General features: G+C 46.0%; 1 protein-coding gene across 4 annotated transcripts in view; it reads left to right on the top strand.

The window, feature by feature from the left end:
• Positions 1-738: 738 nt before the first annotated feature.
• LOC118506888 (regulator of G-protein signaling loco) overlaps positions 739-20539 on the top strand; it is a 42386-nt gene continuing 22585 nt past the window's right edge. For 2 of the 4 annotated variants that reach the window (XM_036044652.1, XM_036044653.1), the window contains exon 1: positions 742-4568. In XM_036044652.1, coding sequence (XP_035900545.1) covers positions 1503-4568 — 3066 coding nt within the window. In that variant the 5' untranslated portion in view covers positions 742-1502. Of the gene's footprint in view, positions 4569-11494; positions 13980-20539 lie in introns of those variants that run through there. The other 2 variants (XM_036044654.1, XM_036044655.1) reach the window with 2 other exon arrangements.

Raw genomic sequence — 20539 nt, forward strand, 5'->3', positions numbered from 1 at the left:
TTCAAATTCAATAAAATTTTATTTCTCCCACAAATGGGCTACAAAAAAATCCTGGCCAGTGACTGTCACATTGACATTTATGGGGTTATTACACGAGGAATTTTTTGGTTGGTGATTTTCTGTCAAATAGGGCGTTTGACAGAAAAAAACCAGCTGTCCGTGTAATAACACAATATGCTGCACAGATTTTTATTGCCATCATCCGAATTATTTTACATTTGAATTGTCCGTTATTCTAAAATGGAATGAAATATTTATCATTAACACGTATCGTACCATGCCGGGCACCGACTGACGATGCCATTATGATAGGGATACTTTTTCGTGACCGACAGCACTTCGGTCAGACGAACGTTCGGTTAGAGATTTTTCGGTTCAAACTGGTCCCAAATCGCTCTCTTTGCATTAACAAAACATCGTCTTCAATATTCATCTTAAATCACACGAAATAAACTGGACAATAATATTCAATAAAAATTGCGAGGCAAAACAACGCTTCCAAAATGTAAACAATCCACACTTTGACAGAAAAAAACCAGCGCGATCGAAATCTGAATTGAGCATGTCGAATTCATTTTTTCAGACCGGCATTTATCTGTCAAACGTGTTTTGACAGAAAATCACCGATGAAAAATTCCTCGTCTAATAACCCCATTAATATGACCGTTGACGAAACGGCATTCCATGCACACCTTTGATACGCTCACCTTGACCGACGCCGAACAAGAAGAAAACATTGTGCTGTACGCAGGGGGTTCGTTTTGTTTACGTTTGTAACGAAATCTTCTGTTTTTCGTGAAACAAACTGTTGTGGTAGTGAATGTATGGTAGCAAAGGACATTTCTAAAATGGGATTAACTAGAGAAAAATTGATATCGCATGTAGCAAATACTTGAACAGTGTGGTGTACGCATAGAAAAAAAAGCAACCCCATCATCCAGTGCACAACCAATTTCGCGTTTCACATCCGCCCGAACAAGAAAAAAAGTGGTATCGGAAAGTGGTGCAAAGAAGAAGAACTGGAAGAAGATCGATCGCGGAGGCTGTGTGCTGGCTTCATAATTGACAGCTTTCTACACGATCAGCAAATCGGAGCGAAAGAAAAAAAACCCATCGACGCTGGTGCCAGTGAAAACTTTCTAGGCAAAATCGAACCAAATGCTAAGTTGATCCTTGGCTGCTGTGAGTGCAAATGTTGTTTCGCTGTTGCGAGCGCTCGTACGCAGCATCCGCGCTATGGAATTTGCACGGTGACGTTTGTTTTTGTTCCTGGTTAAATGGCACCACCGTGAGTGGAATGCGGACAGCAACAAAGCGTAGCAACGATTTATGTTCTATTCGTCCCAGGTCAGTCTGCAGCAACAGTTTGCTATGTGTATCTCTGGTGTAAAGAAGCTTAATGTAGTGAGTGAACAACGCAGCATAAACATTCGCGTTATAGAAACACTTAAACATTGATAGTTGATTGTGCAAGCATTAACCCCCTGCTACCCTTACCCATCATGCATGCGGCTGGTGTTAGTGGTGGCGGCGGTGGTGGTGGTGGTACCGGAGCAGCCCATCGTCGAAGAAAGAAACGATCAAACTATGGCAACCGCACGGTCGAAGTAAACCGTGGAACGAATGGTTTCGGTTTTACCATATCCGGACAGCAGCCCTGTATCTTGTCCTGCATCGTGGCAGGATCTCCGGCCGATCTAGCCGGATTGCGCGCGGGCGACTTTCTCATCTCCGTGAACGGATTGAACGTATCGAAACTACCTCACGAATCAGTGGTACAGCTGATCGGTACGACGCACGGTACGATTCGGATGGCCATCGCCGAAAACTACTACTCGGACAGCTCGGATGAGGACATACTGTTTCACGGTGCACAGCAGCAGCGCACCCGACCGAAGTATCCTCACAAGACGAAATTCTCGCGCGCAGCCACACAAGGCACCATGGTGGTGAACGGTGCCGGAATGGCCGGGTGCAGTTCCAACGGTGCTGCGGATCGTATCATGACACACGGTGCAACCAGTCCTATAAAACCGCTCATGCTGAGCGGAGAAAACGTGCAAGAAGAATTGTCAGTAAACGGTAACGTGTCTCCACAACCGGGTGCGGCGGCCACGGCGTACAACGTCATCCACAGTCCCAATGCCAGCAATAGTTGTGATATTTCTAACGTAAGTGCAATGGTACGCTCGGTACAGCTTGGAACAGGTCCATGCGACGATAGTACAGCGCTAGTACGGGCTGCCGGATCGGCGGGACAGTGCCCGAGCCAGGAAGGTTTGCTGGAGTATCAGGCCATCGTTGGCTACCTTGGAACGATCGAGATGCCGAAGCAGATAGCAACCAGTTCGAAGCTGCAAACTGTTCGTAGCTGTATCAGAAAGATGCGCCAGGAAAAACGAAATCCCACTACGGTGCTGATGACGATACTGCCCTCCTGTCTGAATCTGACCAACACGAGCAACAATTTGATCGCGAAGTACGCATCGGCACGGCTCAGCTATGTGAGCAGTAGCAGCGAAAGTGACAACAAGTACTTTGGGCTAGTAACGTCGGCCATTTACGCGGACGGACTGATGTGTGACAGCGCGGACGTACTAAGCCATCCACGCAAAGATGTGGTCATTTCGAACAGTTGCCATGTATTTGTGATCGATGGAAAGCTGGTAGATCATGAGGTGCACTTAGAGAAGGCGGCCCTCTTTCGGGTTGTTTGTACAAAGGACCCAATAACGAATTTGTGTCTCGAGTTCCCGTCCAATTCCGAGTACGTGGTCAATCTGATCCGCAGCATGTACAGCTTGAAATCCCCCATGAAAACGGACGGCGGTAGTACGGGAGGATACGGCAAACCGCCGGTAGCGAGAAACCTTAACTTGGACCAAGCACCAGGCGCACGCGGTTTTCCACGCAATCGGTCCGATCCGCGACTCAATCCACGAGCAGGAATGGATATCGATGCGCACGATATGCTGGCAGCCAATTCTCCCCAACCGAGCAATCACAGTGAAATTACAACAACATCGAGCAATTCCGATTCGGGCATCGGGTTTCACAACGATTGTCGTAACATCTCCGACCGGATTCTGTTGGTCGATTTCCCAGGCATGCTTGGTCCCCAACAGCAACGGTTGCTTCAGCAGCAGCAGATAGCGAACGTGCGGGCCCATTACAGAAAATCGCACCCATTTTTGCGTCCGGCCGGAATAATAAATGAAATCCCTCCAAAAATGGACCCAATCAGGAACATACGCAGCATGGGTGGCGCGGGATGCTCGCCAGACGGTGCGATCGCAGGTCCGTCCCGAGCAGGGTTGCAAATCGCGCACGGTAAATCAAAATCAGCCGACTATAGCTTTCCTTCGTCGTCTGCGAGCACCCCATTCGTCGATCGGTTAACGGTGCGTGCCAGGCCCGATCCTAAACCGTTTTCCTCCGATCGATCTCCTTCGAAGGAGAATGCTTTGAATTGTATGCAGGATGATGGCACACAGGAGCTTGCCGCCATAGTACAGGAATCGGACGTCGATCGGTGGACGTGCGGTAGAACGTTGGACGAGCAGGGTAACGTGGTGGAAGAGCGTGCCGTCGATGTACCACCGATGGAGGAGTTGTTCCTCGATCTGGAACGCTACAATAATGACAACGTGAAGAATAGCCTGCTGGTCGCCCGGTCCTGTGATGATATGATCCTCTCACTCGGCAAGAAACCGACACGCTCGCTAGCGGATGGCGAGGAAGATGCGCATGATCAGATGCTGCTGGACGCCGAAGCGTACGAACGGTTAAAAATAAAGCTATCGATCGATGATTTGACGCTAATTTCCTCCGAATCTTCTGGGCTGGCGCCTGGAGGAGTGCACGAGGAACGGCCCACCGCCACTAGCAGCGTCAACCAGCACGTGTTCCTACAGCCACTAAAACCGGTGAAACGTTCCAAGAAAGCTTGCACAACACACACCGCAAAGGCTTCGTCCGGCAAACTGGCAGCAATCCACGGTACACCGATGGGTACGGAAGACAGCACACCTTCTTCTGTCCATGGCCGCCGGAGCGGTGATAAGATGACAGCTTACAAACTCAGCCCGAAAGTGTTTGGTTTGCCGCGCCCCATCTCGGTTAGCTTCGAAAACATTTCCACACTTTCCGGCACTGTTGGAGAGGATGCGCGCGATAGCACTGGGGGTGTCGATAAGCTTGGTGTAGAGGAGATGTACTTCGATGGTGATGAAACCGTCCGTAGCAGTGCGAACAAAAGCTCACGTCGGACAGGCAGCGGGACTCCTGGTTCGGGGCGAAAAAGTCGGGCAGCGAAACGTTTGAGTGGCGGATTTTCTGCCATCTGGGGTAGCCTACAGGAGCTAAGAAGTGGAAGCTTCGGAAACCATGGTGGCAAGGAAGATCGTACGAAGCCGGATCATGGCCGTAGCTCAACGTTGGATGTGTGCAATGGTAGTGGTGCTGATGGTGGTGCGTTAGTGACAAAACAGAAAGAACGGGAAAGGAGGCTGAGCAGTACGAAGATCCTGGAGGCGACCTATAGCGAGCCAGATCTGCGATACGACGAGGTAAGTGATCGATTACTTTAGCTCCTGGTTTGATTGAGACTTGCACATTGAGACAGTTTTGTAGGTCGCATAATAATTATTTAACGGGTGAATACACGTAATGTTGATTCAGTTGCTTAGAAAAACCGACAAAATAAGCTGTTTGTAAGACGACTTCTGATAATGCTTGCTCCTCTTTTGGGTCGAAGAGACCTTTGAAGTCAATTCTTAATTTAAAAACAAAACCGTACCATTACTGTTATTGAATCGGGATCTTGGCCCGTTGGGCTGGGACTTGGGACAGGATAACTCCTCCTACCATACCTTACTAGCTTAGCTTATTAAAACCGTTTATCAATAGCTGCGGCCTAGACGTACCGTTCTTGTCCGTAGGCCCTTTCAGGCGGTTGTATCAAAATCATCACTCCATCTCAACTAAGGCCTACGGTCTATGACTTTATGTGCTAAGTTGTCCAGTGTCATTCTCATGATGTGACAAGCCCCCCGGATTATCTTATAAAATGAGTTCCTGCGATTTATCATTAGTATTCACATTAATCGTGTTGAATACTGAACGGGCCAAACATAACTGACCTCATTTCTGATACGACTTGGTCTTCAATATGATTTCTCAAGCCACACATGTCGTAGAACAAATAAAATTACCTTTATTGGTTTAATACTTGTCATGAGTGAATTTCTATAGCTCTATCCTAGGCAATGAAGTTTTAGACATTCCAATGGATTTTTTTTTGCAATGTGATTACGGATGTTTTATGAATTGTTTATATCTATTTCAATTCTTCCGAATAGCTCGGATCAGCTTTTTAGTTAATAGACGTTCTTAGAAAATCGAATGACGAAGATCTAGACGTGCACCTACATGACGTATGCAACGGCCGTTTCGTTTAGGAATGCGTTGGTGAGCGAATGGCTGCTCTCCTGAATGCCAGAACCGTTGTCGTCGTAGGCCACTCACAATCTTAAATTGAGAACAATCTTGTCGTGAGTAATCGCTTCCAGCATGGTACCACGGATAATATCGAGAGGATGGTGTGAGGAAAGCTAATGATGGGTACCATATCCACCCTTCACAGTACTGGCAACTTGCTCTGCTAGACTCGTGACAAATTGGTAGTGTCAGTAGTGAACCTTCTCCGGTAGATATTGCACATTTACGAGTTTCGTTGTGATCTTAGTTTTAGGTTGGTGGCCGTGAACTTTTTGAATAGTGCAATGAAGATGGAGTTAAGGGTCGAGTGCTTTTGATTTGATTGTCCCATGTTGTGTGCTTTTTCTATGTACGTTTTGGTAATTTGAACACCTATGGTCGCGCCTATGATTGCCCCAGCTTGATGAAGTCTCAATACTCGCAATGCTTTACCTATCATCGAGGGTACCGGCAACCGGCACCCAACCGTACTGGGTGAGCACCATTGTGAGCCCGAAACGAAAGGAAATTGAAATTGATTGAGTTAAAAGTTTAATTGATGCCAATTGAGAGCTATTAACCGGAAAGAGGTCCCACTTTGCCGCGCACACCCAGATGGCATCAAAGACCGATGCTCTTCCGTTTCGCCTTTTTGTTGGGCCTGGATCTTATCACAAGTGCTCGTCCATTATTTCCATGTTGATTCAAGAGACTGACTCGTGACTCGTTGCCGGATTGCACGTTCGGAGCACGCAACTCAATTGCTTCCTCCGAGCGTTGCAGTAATTAGCTGTTTGTATGTAATGATTGGAACTAGTTGAATAATCATTCGTGGTATTCACCGTTCTGGTGTGCTCGCCATAATGGTTTCTAACAGGTTAACGAATTCGTGTGGATTTTTGGTGTTAGATTGTATATAATATTATATAAAATTCTAGAACAGCTGTTTTCGAGATAATATTTCGTGTTGTAAAGTACCATCAAACTATCTTTGCTGACAAGCTTTCTATGAGCAGAGTAGTGTGGCACAGATCGTACCATTCTCGTTACTTAACGTGTCCGCCAAACACCATTGACGTCCGAGACTTTACTGAGGTTCCTTCTGTTTATCTGATAAGATGCGTCCAACTCGGTCACCAGACATACACAGCGAAAGTGATTCCACGAACACCGTGCCCTTCGATGATGGACTTACTACGCAAGCCACAAGACCAGCAAATATATCGCGCGCGTTAGTCGGCCTACGTTATCTGATGAACGATTGAGTCCGATTTTGTCATCGTGTCTTGACGTGTCGGAAGGGAAGGTTCTCTCGTACCGTTGTGTGCCGTTTGCTGTTGAATGTGACTATTTTCGATTGAACTGTGATAGGTGGAGGCAGCTCACCACTGCTTCTGCGCTGCGACAAATAAATCACGACTTGGTAGTGTAGTGAGTACTGGCACTGAGAGCTCCCAGGCATCGGTTGCTTTTGAAATTTGCTGAAGGTTTTGTTCGGAAAAGTTTGCTAGCTATTTTTACTGACAGCCATGACTGACAACGATGCGGTGTAAGTGCTCAATTTCGTGCAAGTGTCGTAGAAAGAAACCAGTCTACAAGTGTTTTGTGCAGTGGAGATCGGTCTGCTAAGTGTTCTGCTCCAGGGTTCTGTTTGCAACCACTTCCGAATGGGAATGGAATCAAGCCTGGAGTTGCACCAGAAGAAGCCGACCGGTGTTATGCAAATGATGCTGAACGGGCTCGTATGTGGGTACAGCTCAGCGGACCAGATAAAGACGGTAAGCACTGTTGCTGATGAACGATGGCGATCTTTATGTTATGGCGCCGGCGGAATGTTGTTAGAAAGCATTATGAGTTCCAAGATGGTAGCGCACCCGGTGTCTCTTAGTCACTCGTGCAATGGTATGTTACAATGCTTTTTGTATGATTCATACCGTCCTCAGTCGTTGCATTGGTGAGTGCATGTGTAGATGGAAGAAGCAATTTAAATTCTATTGGTGTTAGTAACGTTTGCGTGCACTTTTAGTGTCGTTTTGTTTTCTGGTACAACGAAGTGGGACTCAAGGGGCTGTCCTAAGTATACCGTCCTTTACCTGTTTGAAATTTGGAAATTAAATGTGTTGTATGAAAACTCAGAAATTTATTGCTAGCAGACAACACCTTGTTGAGGCGTGAAATGTTTCATGAGACTCGCCACAAGTAACACGATCATGTATCTTACGTATTAAAGTATGGCTAGCAAAACTAATCTTATCTGAACATCGTTCTCTCTCTTTCACTGGTAAGTCTCTAAGGCAAAGACGATATCATTTGAACGATATCGAAAGGAACTGAAATTGGCAAGAATTACTTGGCTGAATCTTCTTCCAACCAGTATCCTGTGTAAGTAAGCTATAGTTTGAAAAACACTTGCTGCACGAGTCTGACACGTGTTCATTAGCTATTAAACTTGTCTTTTTTATGGGTCAAAACCAAGAAAAAAAAAACACATGAAGGAAGGAGCACACAAACGGTGGAGGATCCTTTTTTCAAACTACTGTAGCCTGTCCTGTGTGTCCTGTGGTGTAACGAACCACTCTACCAAACATTTCTATCACCTGTTCTCTTTGATTCAGTTTAATTTATACTGCCCGCTTTTTGTTACTGTCTTCCAACGTCATCCGGTCGATAGGGCGACCCTTTCTCGGTTGTTGGTTAGGTTGGTTTCTTTGTGGTGGATGCATTCGAAGCACTTTGCTTCAGGTTGGCCGTTCGAGCACGTGTGCATGGTCTGGCAGGATTTCAAAATAACATCGTCGGAGGGTGAATAAAAGGACTAACGATACAAGGAAGTGCACTTCTTTGCTCTGGTAAGAGCGATGTGTATGTGTTTGACCCATTGTCAAGGCACATTTTTGCCTTCGTTTTATTTGACTTTAGGCTCTCTGGTACGCTGGCAGTGTTAGGGGACTATCGAATTCACTTTGGAGATATAATCTTAACATTTTCTTCCATTTAAATGCTAACGAATGTGGTGGCTATGGCGCGTGTGTGTGAGTTGATTGTTGTATCTTGCCTTAGTGGCATGTGTTTTCAATTTCCCGCGCATTTTGCCTGTTTAACCAATCCAGGGCATGTAGGCAATAATTTTAAGAAGGCATGGGGCGGTCCGGTTTCCGAGGCGACTGCGGCGCCAGTCTTCACACGGCAGGGCCGGGGTTCAAATCCCATCCAGACCGCCTCCCCGTACGTAAGGCTGACTACTTTACTACGGGTAAAATTAAGTCTCAGAAAGCCAGAAGCCAGAAGAAGAAGAAGAAGAAGGTGAAACAGCGGAAGCTTCTTTTCAAAAATTTTAAACTTACCTGAAATAGGTCTCAATGGACAAGTTATATTTCGAAGAAGTGTATAATAATTACCTGGTTTAATTCCATGCCCCAAATGCTAATCCTTTCGTTTGATGCTACCCTTTCGTTTAGGTAAACTAGAACAAAATCTTCAATGTTAGCTACAGGTCAATTTTTACCCGTTCTACAGGGATGAACAACCGTTTGGCGTGCAAAAAGTGCAAGTGCACATAATCGCATGCGCAAAAGGGCAGACGTTTTCCTTTCGGTTTGGTTAATGCAACGGCCAACGGAAACGATCGTAAACCTGTACAGGCTTACATTTGATCATGGCCAGTTACAAGAAGAAATCTAGGACCGCTCAACCGAGACATAGGGGGAATGAAACGGTCAGAAGTACAAGCAAGGAGGATGGAAAATAAAACCCGAACGCGCGACCATGGCAGTGAACATTTCATGTGCACTGAACCTTCTCTAGCGATCGTGAGCGTATACGTGCGTGTCCATAAAAGGCAGCTCCTTTCCCCGGGGCCAGTGCCGGATCACAGACGGGAGAAAAATAAGGCTTTATTTTAAATGCAATACTACGAAGAATGGTTCGGATCCACACGCGAAAGATTTTGGCAGGGTGGAAGCTCGTTTCTAGGGGACTCTTTCTCTCCTTTCGTCCAATTCCGTAACTAAAGGTGTAGTGCTGTTGTTCGTCCTTCGTCTCAGCTGTGCTGAGCGCATCCATGCGATTTCAGTCGACGGGACGGACGGTGCAGCTGGCAACTGGAGTTGTAAGCAGAAGACCGGCCGGATCGGGTCGGGCAATCCAAACGCGTCAATTTCGATTACTTTGCGCCGCTTCTTCCGCATGTGAGCACGTGAGGTTGTCCGTCATACGCAGCGAAACGTGTGAGTCAGTTCATCTTCGGTAGTACAGCGTGCATCAATCGATCGTGGTGGTGTTCGCGAGGATCGTGTATGATGACGGTTGGCGCGCTATTGCACGTTGATTAATAGTGTTTGTGTAGATATTTTAGTAGAAGTATTAAAGAAACCAGTGGTTTACCTACCAAGTGATGTTGTGTTAGTATCCTAAGAAGAAGGTCTGGACAAACCCAATGTCCGTTGCTAATTATGGGTCATTTAATGTGCGTGTCTGTGATTTATGTGATAACGTTGTGTTAGTATTGCTGATGAAAGAGAAAATATGTTATAGCTTTCTCTTCTTTCTGAAATGCGTTGCAGACGTATCGATTTGTGCTATGAATATGAAACGTTTTTGTTCGATTCCCTCAGTCATTACCGGATAAATTTGTGACGCCAAAAAGTCGGCCTCGGATGTGTAATAGTAAAACATCCTATACACAACCCCTAGCAAGTGATTCATTGTTGCAAGGTGTGAACGATGACGTCGTGCCGTGTGCTGTGGGGGCTATGGGCAACTTCCGCTGAAATGCGATGATCGATTTGTGTTTGTGTTTGTGTTCCGACAATCTTTTGAATGAGAGGAAGAGATGTGCCCAATAAAGAGATAGGCGTATCTTAGACAGATTATGAGTATGATAGGAACTCATCAGTGACGTTGCTCATGTTCCAAGCGGACACTGATGTTTATCTCAACATCGAAATTTATCAATCGTAAACACACATATATTTCGCAGTCCGATGACGTTGCTTTTCGTGCTGGAATTGAAGCAGGCGGATCTTTGGTGTGCAGAGCAGAGCGTTACTATAAATACTACCAGGACCACCCGCGTGGGGCTATATGTTCCACAGGTCAACGGTGTGTGGAATTGGTTGGCAAACCCCAACACCCCAAGGCAGAACACCTGAGCCGTTGTTTTGATTCTGGTGCGTCGATTTCTTGCCATCAGTCGGGTTCAAATTGTGGTCAAGGATGATATCACCTGTTCTGTGGACGTGTTAGTACGGTGGTTGATGTTTACAGCGTGTGTTGGCATTTGGCTAAAGCAGCCAATTCTGTTGGTGTTTGTTTATGTGGCGTAAAGTTCGCTAATGCATGAATCAAGCAGGAAATCCGGTTGCTTAATTGGTTAATATAGTTGTAATGCGTGCTTTTATGGGTTTGATCCCTGTTATGGGCAAATGTGTGACTAGTATGACAGATAGGGAATAATTTGCTTATCCTCTTTTACATAATTTCGTTAAAGCTTTTCCTTTGGATAGTTCACAACTATTCTATCAAGCCTTCCAGAAACCCTTTTGAAGTCTACGAATACGAGCTTCGAAGTCGTAATGGGTTCAGCACATGAGGGGCGTATTTTTGAATGTACTCGTTACTCGTGACAGTAGATAAGTGTCCGACGGTTTTTGGCTTTGTAGCATGAAGTGACTTAATGGTATTCCACACTCGTATTCCACCTCCATCCCCGAACCACCGCACCCACTCTACCCCGGAAGTGTAGTAGTACAAAATAGAGAGACGAAAAAAAGTGCGTGACTCCAGCAAAAAAAGCTCCATCCATTTCCAGTTTCACCTTTCTTCCGAATGTGTCTGTGGTTGTGTGTTTGTGTTGTGCTGTCCCACCCTTGCACGGTGCACTCGCGCGTACCCGGGTGTACGCGCAATCGATAATGATTGATAATTAAGCCGGGCGATGCGATCCGTCCGCGATTGTTGATGTTGTTGCGCGTCGTATATCGCGCACGCGCGCATGCGCACCGCATTCGTACATTCGATTTCGAGGTGTTCGAGGGTCTTCCCCACTCCACGTTTTGCCTGGCGGATGCGGCACGCGGGCTCCAAGAATTATGGGCGTGCGTGGGGAAGATTCATTTCGTCGATGCGCACGGCAATGCGGTTGCACATTTCCCACAGACAAGGTTTGGTACGTTCGTCGCGGTAAAACCTGTCCCTGACGCGGGCGGCTCCGGTTAGAACGTAGTGTGATGTTGACCGGGGCGGATCGTATCGATCCGAGGTTCGATCGTTTCGTGGGGGAACTGCAGAGAATGCAGATGTGAAAAGTGTGACAACGGCGAACGCAATAGCGAGAAGCGATTCGTATTTTTATTGACACATTGAGATGCACGTGATCGCGATGGAATATTGTGCTTATGTGTAGCTTATTTTTGCGGTAGGTGCGGCAGTAATGAGCTGGGCAACATTAGTTAAGCTGAGCTGATCGGTTTGATTTGGTGAAGCCGCTTTAGACATTGTGTATCAAGTGTTTTGTGGTTCGGCAAGGCTTCGGATCAGCAAACGTGGCCATGGCAGCAAACGTTAGTGAGTCGGAAACGCTGGTGAAAGACTCGCCGGTAGTCAAAGTGTCTGATGGTGGCGCGTCGAGTGCATCGGAGATAACGATCATCATGCGTACGGTAGTGTCAACTCCCGGTAACACCGTTGGCAGTGCAAAGAAGAAAAGTGAAATTGTCCAGCAAAACGTACCACCAAAGCGCGCCGAAACAGCAGATCGCGACACTCTTCGCCTTCCCGGCAATCGGATCGAGGTGACAACGAGCGTTAGAACCGTGTTCGAGTGCCCTGCGGCGACTGATGCGCGACCGGCCGGAGTGTCCGACGAAGCGACTGCTATCAGCAACTTGCTGCAACCGGTTTTGAGCAAGAATTTTATCGCCCTTCTAAAGAGTGCGAACGATTCGTCGTTTGAGAACGTGCTCGAGTTCAAGTCACTGCTTGCCTCCAGTGCTACCGGTGCTCCAGTTCCGTCCGGCAGGGAGCGGTGTCCTTCCTGTGAGCACTCGAAGCACGCCCTTAGTTCCGATTCCGATACAACGGCGAACGATCTCGACGCGTCCGTGCAGAAAAAGGTGAAAATTGAGGAGTTGCATTGCGGTCCGAATGGAAATGAGTGTCGGAGCGATAATTTTGCTCTCAGGCCGACATCGACTCCGATTAAGATACGCATCGTGGGGAGTGATGGTGTTCGAGAAGAAGATGGGAAAGATGGGTGTCGTGATGCAGACGAGGAAACGGAAAACTATTGCCTGAACTTGCTTACACCTCCGGCCGACGCATCGTTTATCGATTCTGACTTTGAATCGATGGAACAAGACCAGTACGATACGTGCAGTAGCAAGAGTTCGCCACGGCCGGACCATAAGCAGCAGGAACTAATCTCGCAACGGTTGATGCTGGAGGAACTGGCTCGCTCTGATGATGATGGAATTGTTTCGGTAAAGACAGCTAAATCCTCTTCGAGCCACGTTGTTCATAAAACGGAAGAAGAACACTGCACATTAGGCAAAGCCGGTGGACGAAAGTCATCTTCCTCGACGAAGGCATTCTTTGAGGAGGCGCTGCGGACTCCGCTCGCCATCCGGAAGCATTTTCAGCGACGACGCAATTCCGAACTCCCAAAGCAACCGTCGCACAGCAATCTGTTAAACTTTTTCACCGTCAAAAAGAAGAGTAACAGTCTAGAGGGAGGTCTCAAGAGCCCGCGAGCGAAGCGATCCCTTACAACGACCACAACCACTACCACGACAACAAGTGAGAACAGCTCGGAGAATGGAAGCCGCTGTACCTCACCGGCCCTTACTGAGGACAATCTGCGCCGGTTGTCAGTATCGTTCGTACGTCGCGAATCGGACTCCCTTAACCGAACGCTCGTGTGGGGTGAAAATTTTGACTACTCGTACGAATGTGAACCATCCCACTCGGACGTGGAGGAGGAAGGTGAGGAACCGGAAGAGACGAACGATGCTGATGGTGATGATGATGATGGTGATGCAAACCATTCGCCGCTCGTCGGTACCATCGGTAACGGCAGGACGACCGAGCGTCGCGTTAGCACGAAGCTGGTGCACTTTGAAATTTCCTCGCCCGATTCATCGTACGAGCTGCAGCCACCGATTGTACCGAGCTTCCGGATTGATCCGCCGCGGACTAGCTTCAATACCACCACTACCGGGCTGGCGGGGTTGATTATTGGTGCGGCTGCTTATGCGACTGCAACCACCACCGCGAGCTTTCTGAAGCGATCCTCCAGCGAGCCAGCTCACTGTAATAAGCTGCGGAGCCATAGCTGCACACCGCTCACGTCCGACATTGGTGAGTCGGACGAGGAGGAGCCGGGAATGGAGCGGCGGAACCGAGCGTTGGACGAAGATGTACCGATTATGTGTAAAGCTTTGGTACCGCAGCGTCCGTTCACCAGCGTTCATCAGGCGTCGGTTCGCAGTTTGGACAAAATTGGAGTAAGTTGTCGTCTTTGGTTACCTCCATTAAATTGCTGTTTATTTGGCCACTGTATGGAAAGCTGTGTGTAGATTACCTCCAGCTGTGGTCTACTAAACTGTAATAATAAACTTTATTTCCGAAAAGAAAATTGGTGGTTAACACACGTTCCCACAAGATAGGAAGGTGTCGGATTACACCGATAAGATATGGCAAAGATGCACGTAATTTGGATAAATGAGTCCAGTATGTACACAAACTTCATGGCGATGATCTACTTGCTTACTAAACTGTAACAATAAACGCTTCACGGGCTTGGTATGCTTCAGACAACTTATTCTGGCAACTCAATATCCCAGTATTTCAGGCGGAAGCATCAACACTATCATAGTCTGTCTATGTGGTTGGCCTAAAAGACTCAAGAGACTTGAGGGTTTGAACGTTTTTAAGAATGAATATACTTTTCTGTAAAACACCTCTTTCCTGGTCATATAATTTCGGTTAGGATTTCGTAAAGTTCCGACCCGTGCTATTGCGCCATCTGCTCCATCCTTTGGTGAGCTTGTGGTACATTAAAGAGCCTGAAAGAGCGTTTTATCATTCGTAATATTTTAAATTTAATTATTTAAATTCATCTCCGGGTGAGCCGACAACGGCGCCGGTCCTGCCGTATGAAGACCGGGGTTCAAATCCCATCCGGATCGTAGTGAGGACTGACTGAAACGGCAGGCATGGCTCAAGAGGTCGATAGGCCAAAAAAGAAGAAGAAGAAGAAGAATATTTAAAATGAGGTAGTTTCTTCTCTATCTGTTACCTGTCAACCAAGTGTCCTCGTCTAATATGTTATCGTATCCAACGTTAATTCTTCCCTAAATCTCCTAACCCTTTTTTCCATATCGTCAGCGATTAGTTCAAATTCAAAGAACTAGATTCGTTACCATGCATATTTTCACCGTGTTCCTTTTGTACATTGATTGCATCGTGTAGTTTGTAGCATTCGCTATGCAATTGTCTGCCGATTAAGTGCATGCCCATTCGAACATGCCCGTATGGGTGTATGGGTATGGGTTCACACAAAGAAAGAAGCAACCCACATCCGTGAAGGGTGGAGCTGCACATGCACAGATGATGTGTTCAATTATCAATTCGTTCGAACACGGTATGTCGGAGGATCGATAATGAGGGTGTTGGGTTGCGCGCAACTGGCGAATCCGTTTACGCACCCGACGCGCACACTGACGGGAGGGCTGGCACGTTTCTTCCCACGGAAATTAGTGTTTTGCATCGTGAGGTTGATCTAAGTCTTTCTACAAAGGTTAGGAGCTATTCAGGTTTCGAAATGCGGCAAGGTCGACGAATGCTCCCTGGCTACGATAACAGATGATGGGAAGTACAATTTTCGTGTGTTGGTTTATAATTTTCGATCGATTGGCTAATCATATCACGTGTAAGCCGGTGGAACGAGAGTCGCTGAAACGGTAACGGTGGTAGTTATCAGAATTAGGTGCGATAATGCATTGCAAGTTGGATTTTCGTGGTATTCTTAATGACTCTACGCGAAATGATTGTGCTGTCTATAAATGCGTGCTTAATGCTTCTGACGTCAGTTTAAATTGTTGCATGCAAAGCTTGGACCATTTTGGGAGCTCGAAAAATTTGGCAGCAATTTCGGACGTATGACTTCACAACATGTTGGGTTCTGCGAATGGCATATGTGGCATCGATACTTCAAACCTCGACACTAGATGGGTGGTCAGACAAGATGGTTAATGGAGTAGCAAGGACTGACTATTCAGTTATATGGTATCGATACGTGTAGTCATCGACATGACCCAGCAAGTCGTTAAGCCAATAGCCGTTAAGAAGAAGACGGGTGTTCAAACAATCTTAATTTAATGAATTCTTATTTTCAATTGTACTTTCATTGCTGATACGTGGATTTCGAATTTTGTTCGGTAGAAAGCTAAGATTAGGTTTTTGGTTCAGTGGCCGACTTGTTCAAATTCGTTTAAAATATAAACAAAAATTGACAGAAAACTAAAGATGATGCCTACAAGCCGTGGTGTTGTCTGTAGCAAACATTTTTCAGTCAACATGTTGTCTCCATAATCAATCTTTGTCATTCCTTATCAAATAAAATAACGATTAACTCTCAGATGTTGTGTTATTTGATGGTAGCAATGTAAACAAAGTCTTTAATCAACTAACAATTTAATGTTTGCTTACATTGATGCTAAAGAAAACAGGACCCCGTTTTGAATGTCCTGCTTCAACCATCCATCAGGAATCCATCCATTTTTGTTGTTGTAAAAATATCAACTGTTTACTTTGAGATAAGTCGAAATGACAATAAAATCATCATAGCCGAAAAACGGGCCAGTAATGTTTACCCCGTAAACGTATGATCATCTACATCGTCTGATGGTTTCGCTACACCGTGGCTGATTCTGTTATGGAACTTCAGCTCAGTAATGGGCAACAGTCGGACGTGTTGTCTCAGATCAAACAGGTAATGGAATGAAAACGTATTTCCCTTTCCATCTGTTTCTTTCACAAACCGATCATACGATAGAAGATAGCGTGTGTCTGTTCGGGTTACGGTACCATTTCTTAAAAATTACTGTCACGAGCTTTGGTTTGTTGAATGCAACCTCGAACCGCCAGAGCTCTACAACCACTTGAGACGTACGATGAAACCAGGAACGCATCAATTTGGTTATGGCCCAAGAACGGGCATCACTTGAAAGTCGGACGGCCAAAGGTAGAAGAACCCGTTATCGGTAGATACTTCTTCCCACGATTCCGAACGTAACAACCCGAAAAGGGACAAGCGCGAACCTCCCAATGCTCTAGGAGTCTAGGATCTCTAGATTCGTGAGAAATGATGGTTCTGTACACTGCAACATTGTTGCAGCTCTGTCTTCTGCAGCAGCAACGACTTGAGCATCACAAGCGAAGGTTCTTAAGCAAACCAGGATCGTTTCATGTTTTCCAGTGGCTCCTGGTGTGACACTTGATACGCAAAGCGGCAGAAGCTATTTCATAGAAGCTTAACTTTGCGTAAAGGATGCTTGCCTCTTCTTTTATTTGTGATTAACCGTAGTCGAAGAACCGATTACGGTGGGTTCGCGTGTCTCTTGCAAAAGGGGGAAGTAAACGAGCGGAAACTTTATCTAAGTTTCCTCTCAAGAGCAAACCAGCTACCGTTTGCTTAGCTTAAGTTGACCTCGGGTAGTGCAAACGTAGGGTAATGTTTATTCTTAGCAAACACAAACACACACACACACACTTACCCCTATCTTTGGTGTCTAGCCGACAACGACATCAGTGCTTGGTGGAGGTGCATGTCCCACCGCGTGAACGTGCCCGGATTTGTGTACCGTCCGCATGGTGTAGGGTTGTTTTATATCCACAAATGAGGAAGAAGCTCTCGGTAAGCTTCACGTCAACGGGTTGTATTTATTTCTTTTTGATTGGATCGCATAATGCATGAGTACGCATTTCATTGCCATGCTGGTAAAAAATGCATAATCTGAACACAGTCAGTCGGTACGAGTCGGCCAAAACGATGGCGGTCAGTAGTCTGTAGAAGGAGCAGGAGATGCACATGCATAACTTAATGGGTCTCGATGCTCGACGGACGATACTTTGTTGCTGAATCGAAGTGTTGTTTTTTTTGGATAGACTGCGAGAACACTTATTTGGTATCTTCGTAGCACAGCTATGGTAATCATTACGCGAGATGGTAAGATACAAGTGGCATCGGATCAAATGGAGATCGATGCATAATGGGAAGTTTGTCTATTTTTTTGTATTATACCTCGAGAACCAATCAGTTCTATTGTGTGTCTTGAAATCAAAAGTTTCAGAAAAAATCGGAAATTTCTCCCAATCAGCAGCATTCCAATACCCATTAACGCCTGAATGTCTGGGGTCGAAGCTTGCCGTGCTCTGAATCTACATCTCCCAGTACCGCGAGCTATTTTTAGCTCATACAACATAGCTACTAGCAGCTCCATTGTGTATCTTGGCAATTGCTACAAACATTTCCACCGTCTTTTTTCCCACCACGGTTCATGGTAATGCATGAATCGGCTCCATATCCGATAAGATCGTAATTAGACCTTGCCAGACGGTGTAGACGAATTCGCGCTACAATTAGTACATAGGTGGTACTTGTAGCAGGTGGGCCGCAGTTCATCATCCCGTTTGTAGGCACGTGACACAGATTCCGTTTCGCGGTAGAATAAAGTGTGACGACCAATGTTAACGTGCGTGTTGTTTCACGTTACACATGCTGGATGATATTCTTGCGGTTGTTGATTTATTGCAGGTGCTTCGACGCCTGTTTAGAGGCCTGCAGCTAGCACTGACAGACGTATGTTTGCAGTGAAAACCTTTGATCATTATCCTTGTTGCCGTATCCCCGTAGCGCTGGTATATATTCGGCCAACACGTTCGTAAGCACACTACCTTATCGGCTGGCATTGGTATGCACAGTTACTTGAACTTGACCAGCGCCAACTTTCCGCTTTCGGTTAGTGTGCCACGGCTCTAAATTCTAACGATCTCCATTTATCGCATTTCCCTCTGATCATATGTTGTTGCCCATGCTATACCATCTCTAAGGTTGCCGTCTCGCGCAATTTGAAAGGCATCTACCAAGCCAGCCAGTCGACGGTCGATTGTTTTCAACGTCCTATGCCAGTACATAGAATTTATGCTTCATTTATGATACATTTATCATGAGAAATAATGTTGCTCCGGTTTAGTTTTGTCCGCGTTCGAGGAATGTACGATGCAAAGGGGAAATAAATTATTCCCTCTTGGGTCTCTTTTCTTGGCTCCTTATCTGCAGTAGGCTTGCCTGATTGAGAGATGGTCTGTCGGATGCATCCACACTGCTGTAGAGTAGCTTCGGTTTGTTTGTCGGGTGAGTAGTGGTCGGGATGCCATGGCAGACACTGGTATGGTAGTGAAATTCCAACGCACAGGTTGTTGCTGTGATGCATGCGTCAACGGGACGTTCTAAGTCATTTGTAGGTACAGCGTTTATACCTGCTGTGGTCTAGGTGAAAATCCAGTACGATACGCAATTATGTGAACGGCAGATCGACATGGATAACGATGCACAGGGAGAAAAATCAACTTTGCACACTCACAATGTTGGATGAACTCTTGGGGTACTGTTGTTGCTGTTACCAGATATCCGTAGCACCGGTTTTTCGTACCGAAGGATGATTTGCGGTAGGAAGTAGAAGTACTTTAAACAGTACTAAGTTATTGCATCTTTAAAACATCCAGTAAGGTTGGTGTTTATAAGTCGACGATCAACCGGTACGGATCCGTAGCGGGAGTTAAAGGTCTTTGTCGAAGAGTTAACGGTGTTCGACGGATATCCGTTAGTGGCATGCTGGTGAGCCCAACACAGACCGAATGGGATCTCCAAAGCCAACCAATCATCGTCATTCCAGAGTGCGGTGAGATTTTCTATTCTCATTCAAGATACTTCCGACGATACCCCGTGCAGATGAAAATGCATACAAATGAAGGATGCACCAAACAGCAGATACAGCTCGATCGCTCCAACAGATTCCGCCAACCGTGTCGGAGCGGGATGTACAGTTGAAAGGCGAGCGTAATAAAAATAAGAATCGAAATCTGTCCATCCGGTATCACCGTTTCCTGTCGGGGAGCGGTTTACTTTTTTTTTCGAAAACTCGGTATGTAAACAACAAGCGATGTGATTTCATGTTTTGAACCGACGAACCCAAAAGACGCCGGTTCACGGATGCATCCGTTCGGTTTCAATTTGATTCAATTATCTTAATTTATGAAAATTAAATTGTGGCTTTGGGTATCATTGTCAGGTTTTTCGTTTTCAGGTCCGATTATGTGCTGCCGATTGACGCCAGACGTAACTGCTGGGCCTTTCGTCGTCGGGTTTTGCGAGCATATGCGCGTCACAATCGCTAAAGGTTTATCAGTGTGGGAAATGGGTCGGCGTAAATCGGGTAGATGCTTTTAGGCTGTTGCTGGTGTGTGTTAAGTAAGGAATTTATAAGCTCGTTTCGGTTGTTTTGCAAGGTTTTGTTGAGCAAATGTTGGGGAAGCTGCGTTGAAAGAAGTTTCGTTAATTAAGCAGTAAGATAAGAATGTTTTTTCTTGATATAGGCAAATTATGAAACAAGTTGCACTTGATTTTAAAATTGGCTAGTAAATTTGAGTTCAGCTTTAAAGGTTTGGGAGTTAAATTTTCAGTTAAGTTGAGTGTAAACGTTCTGAATTTAATGGGATCAACGAGAGATTGTTTACTGTGTACTTCTTATCAGAAGGAGGCGAGTACGAGACGAGAGCTAAACATCCTTCCTTTTGAGTTTGACACAGCTAAACACCGTGTGTAATGACTACGAATCATAAATTCACACAAAAAAACAATTAAAGAAAATTAACAAGGCATATATATCCTCCTTGTTATTTGCCATATCCCGGGCATACTCGGTTTATATTGTTTGTGTGTGTGATGTATTTTCTGGTTCTGTTGTTGTGGCTATGGCATCGATGGGTGTTGGTTTGATGA

The sequence above is a fragment of the Anopheles stephensi genome, chromosome 2 (assembly GCF_013141755.1).
Source record: "Anopheles stephensi strain Indian chromosome 2, UCI_ANSTEP_V1.0, whole genome shotgun sequence".
Taxonomy (NCBI): Eukaryota; Metazoa; Arthropoda; class Insecta; order Diptera; family Culicidae; genus Anopheles; species Anopheles stephensi.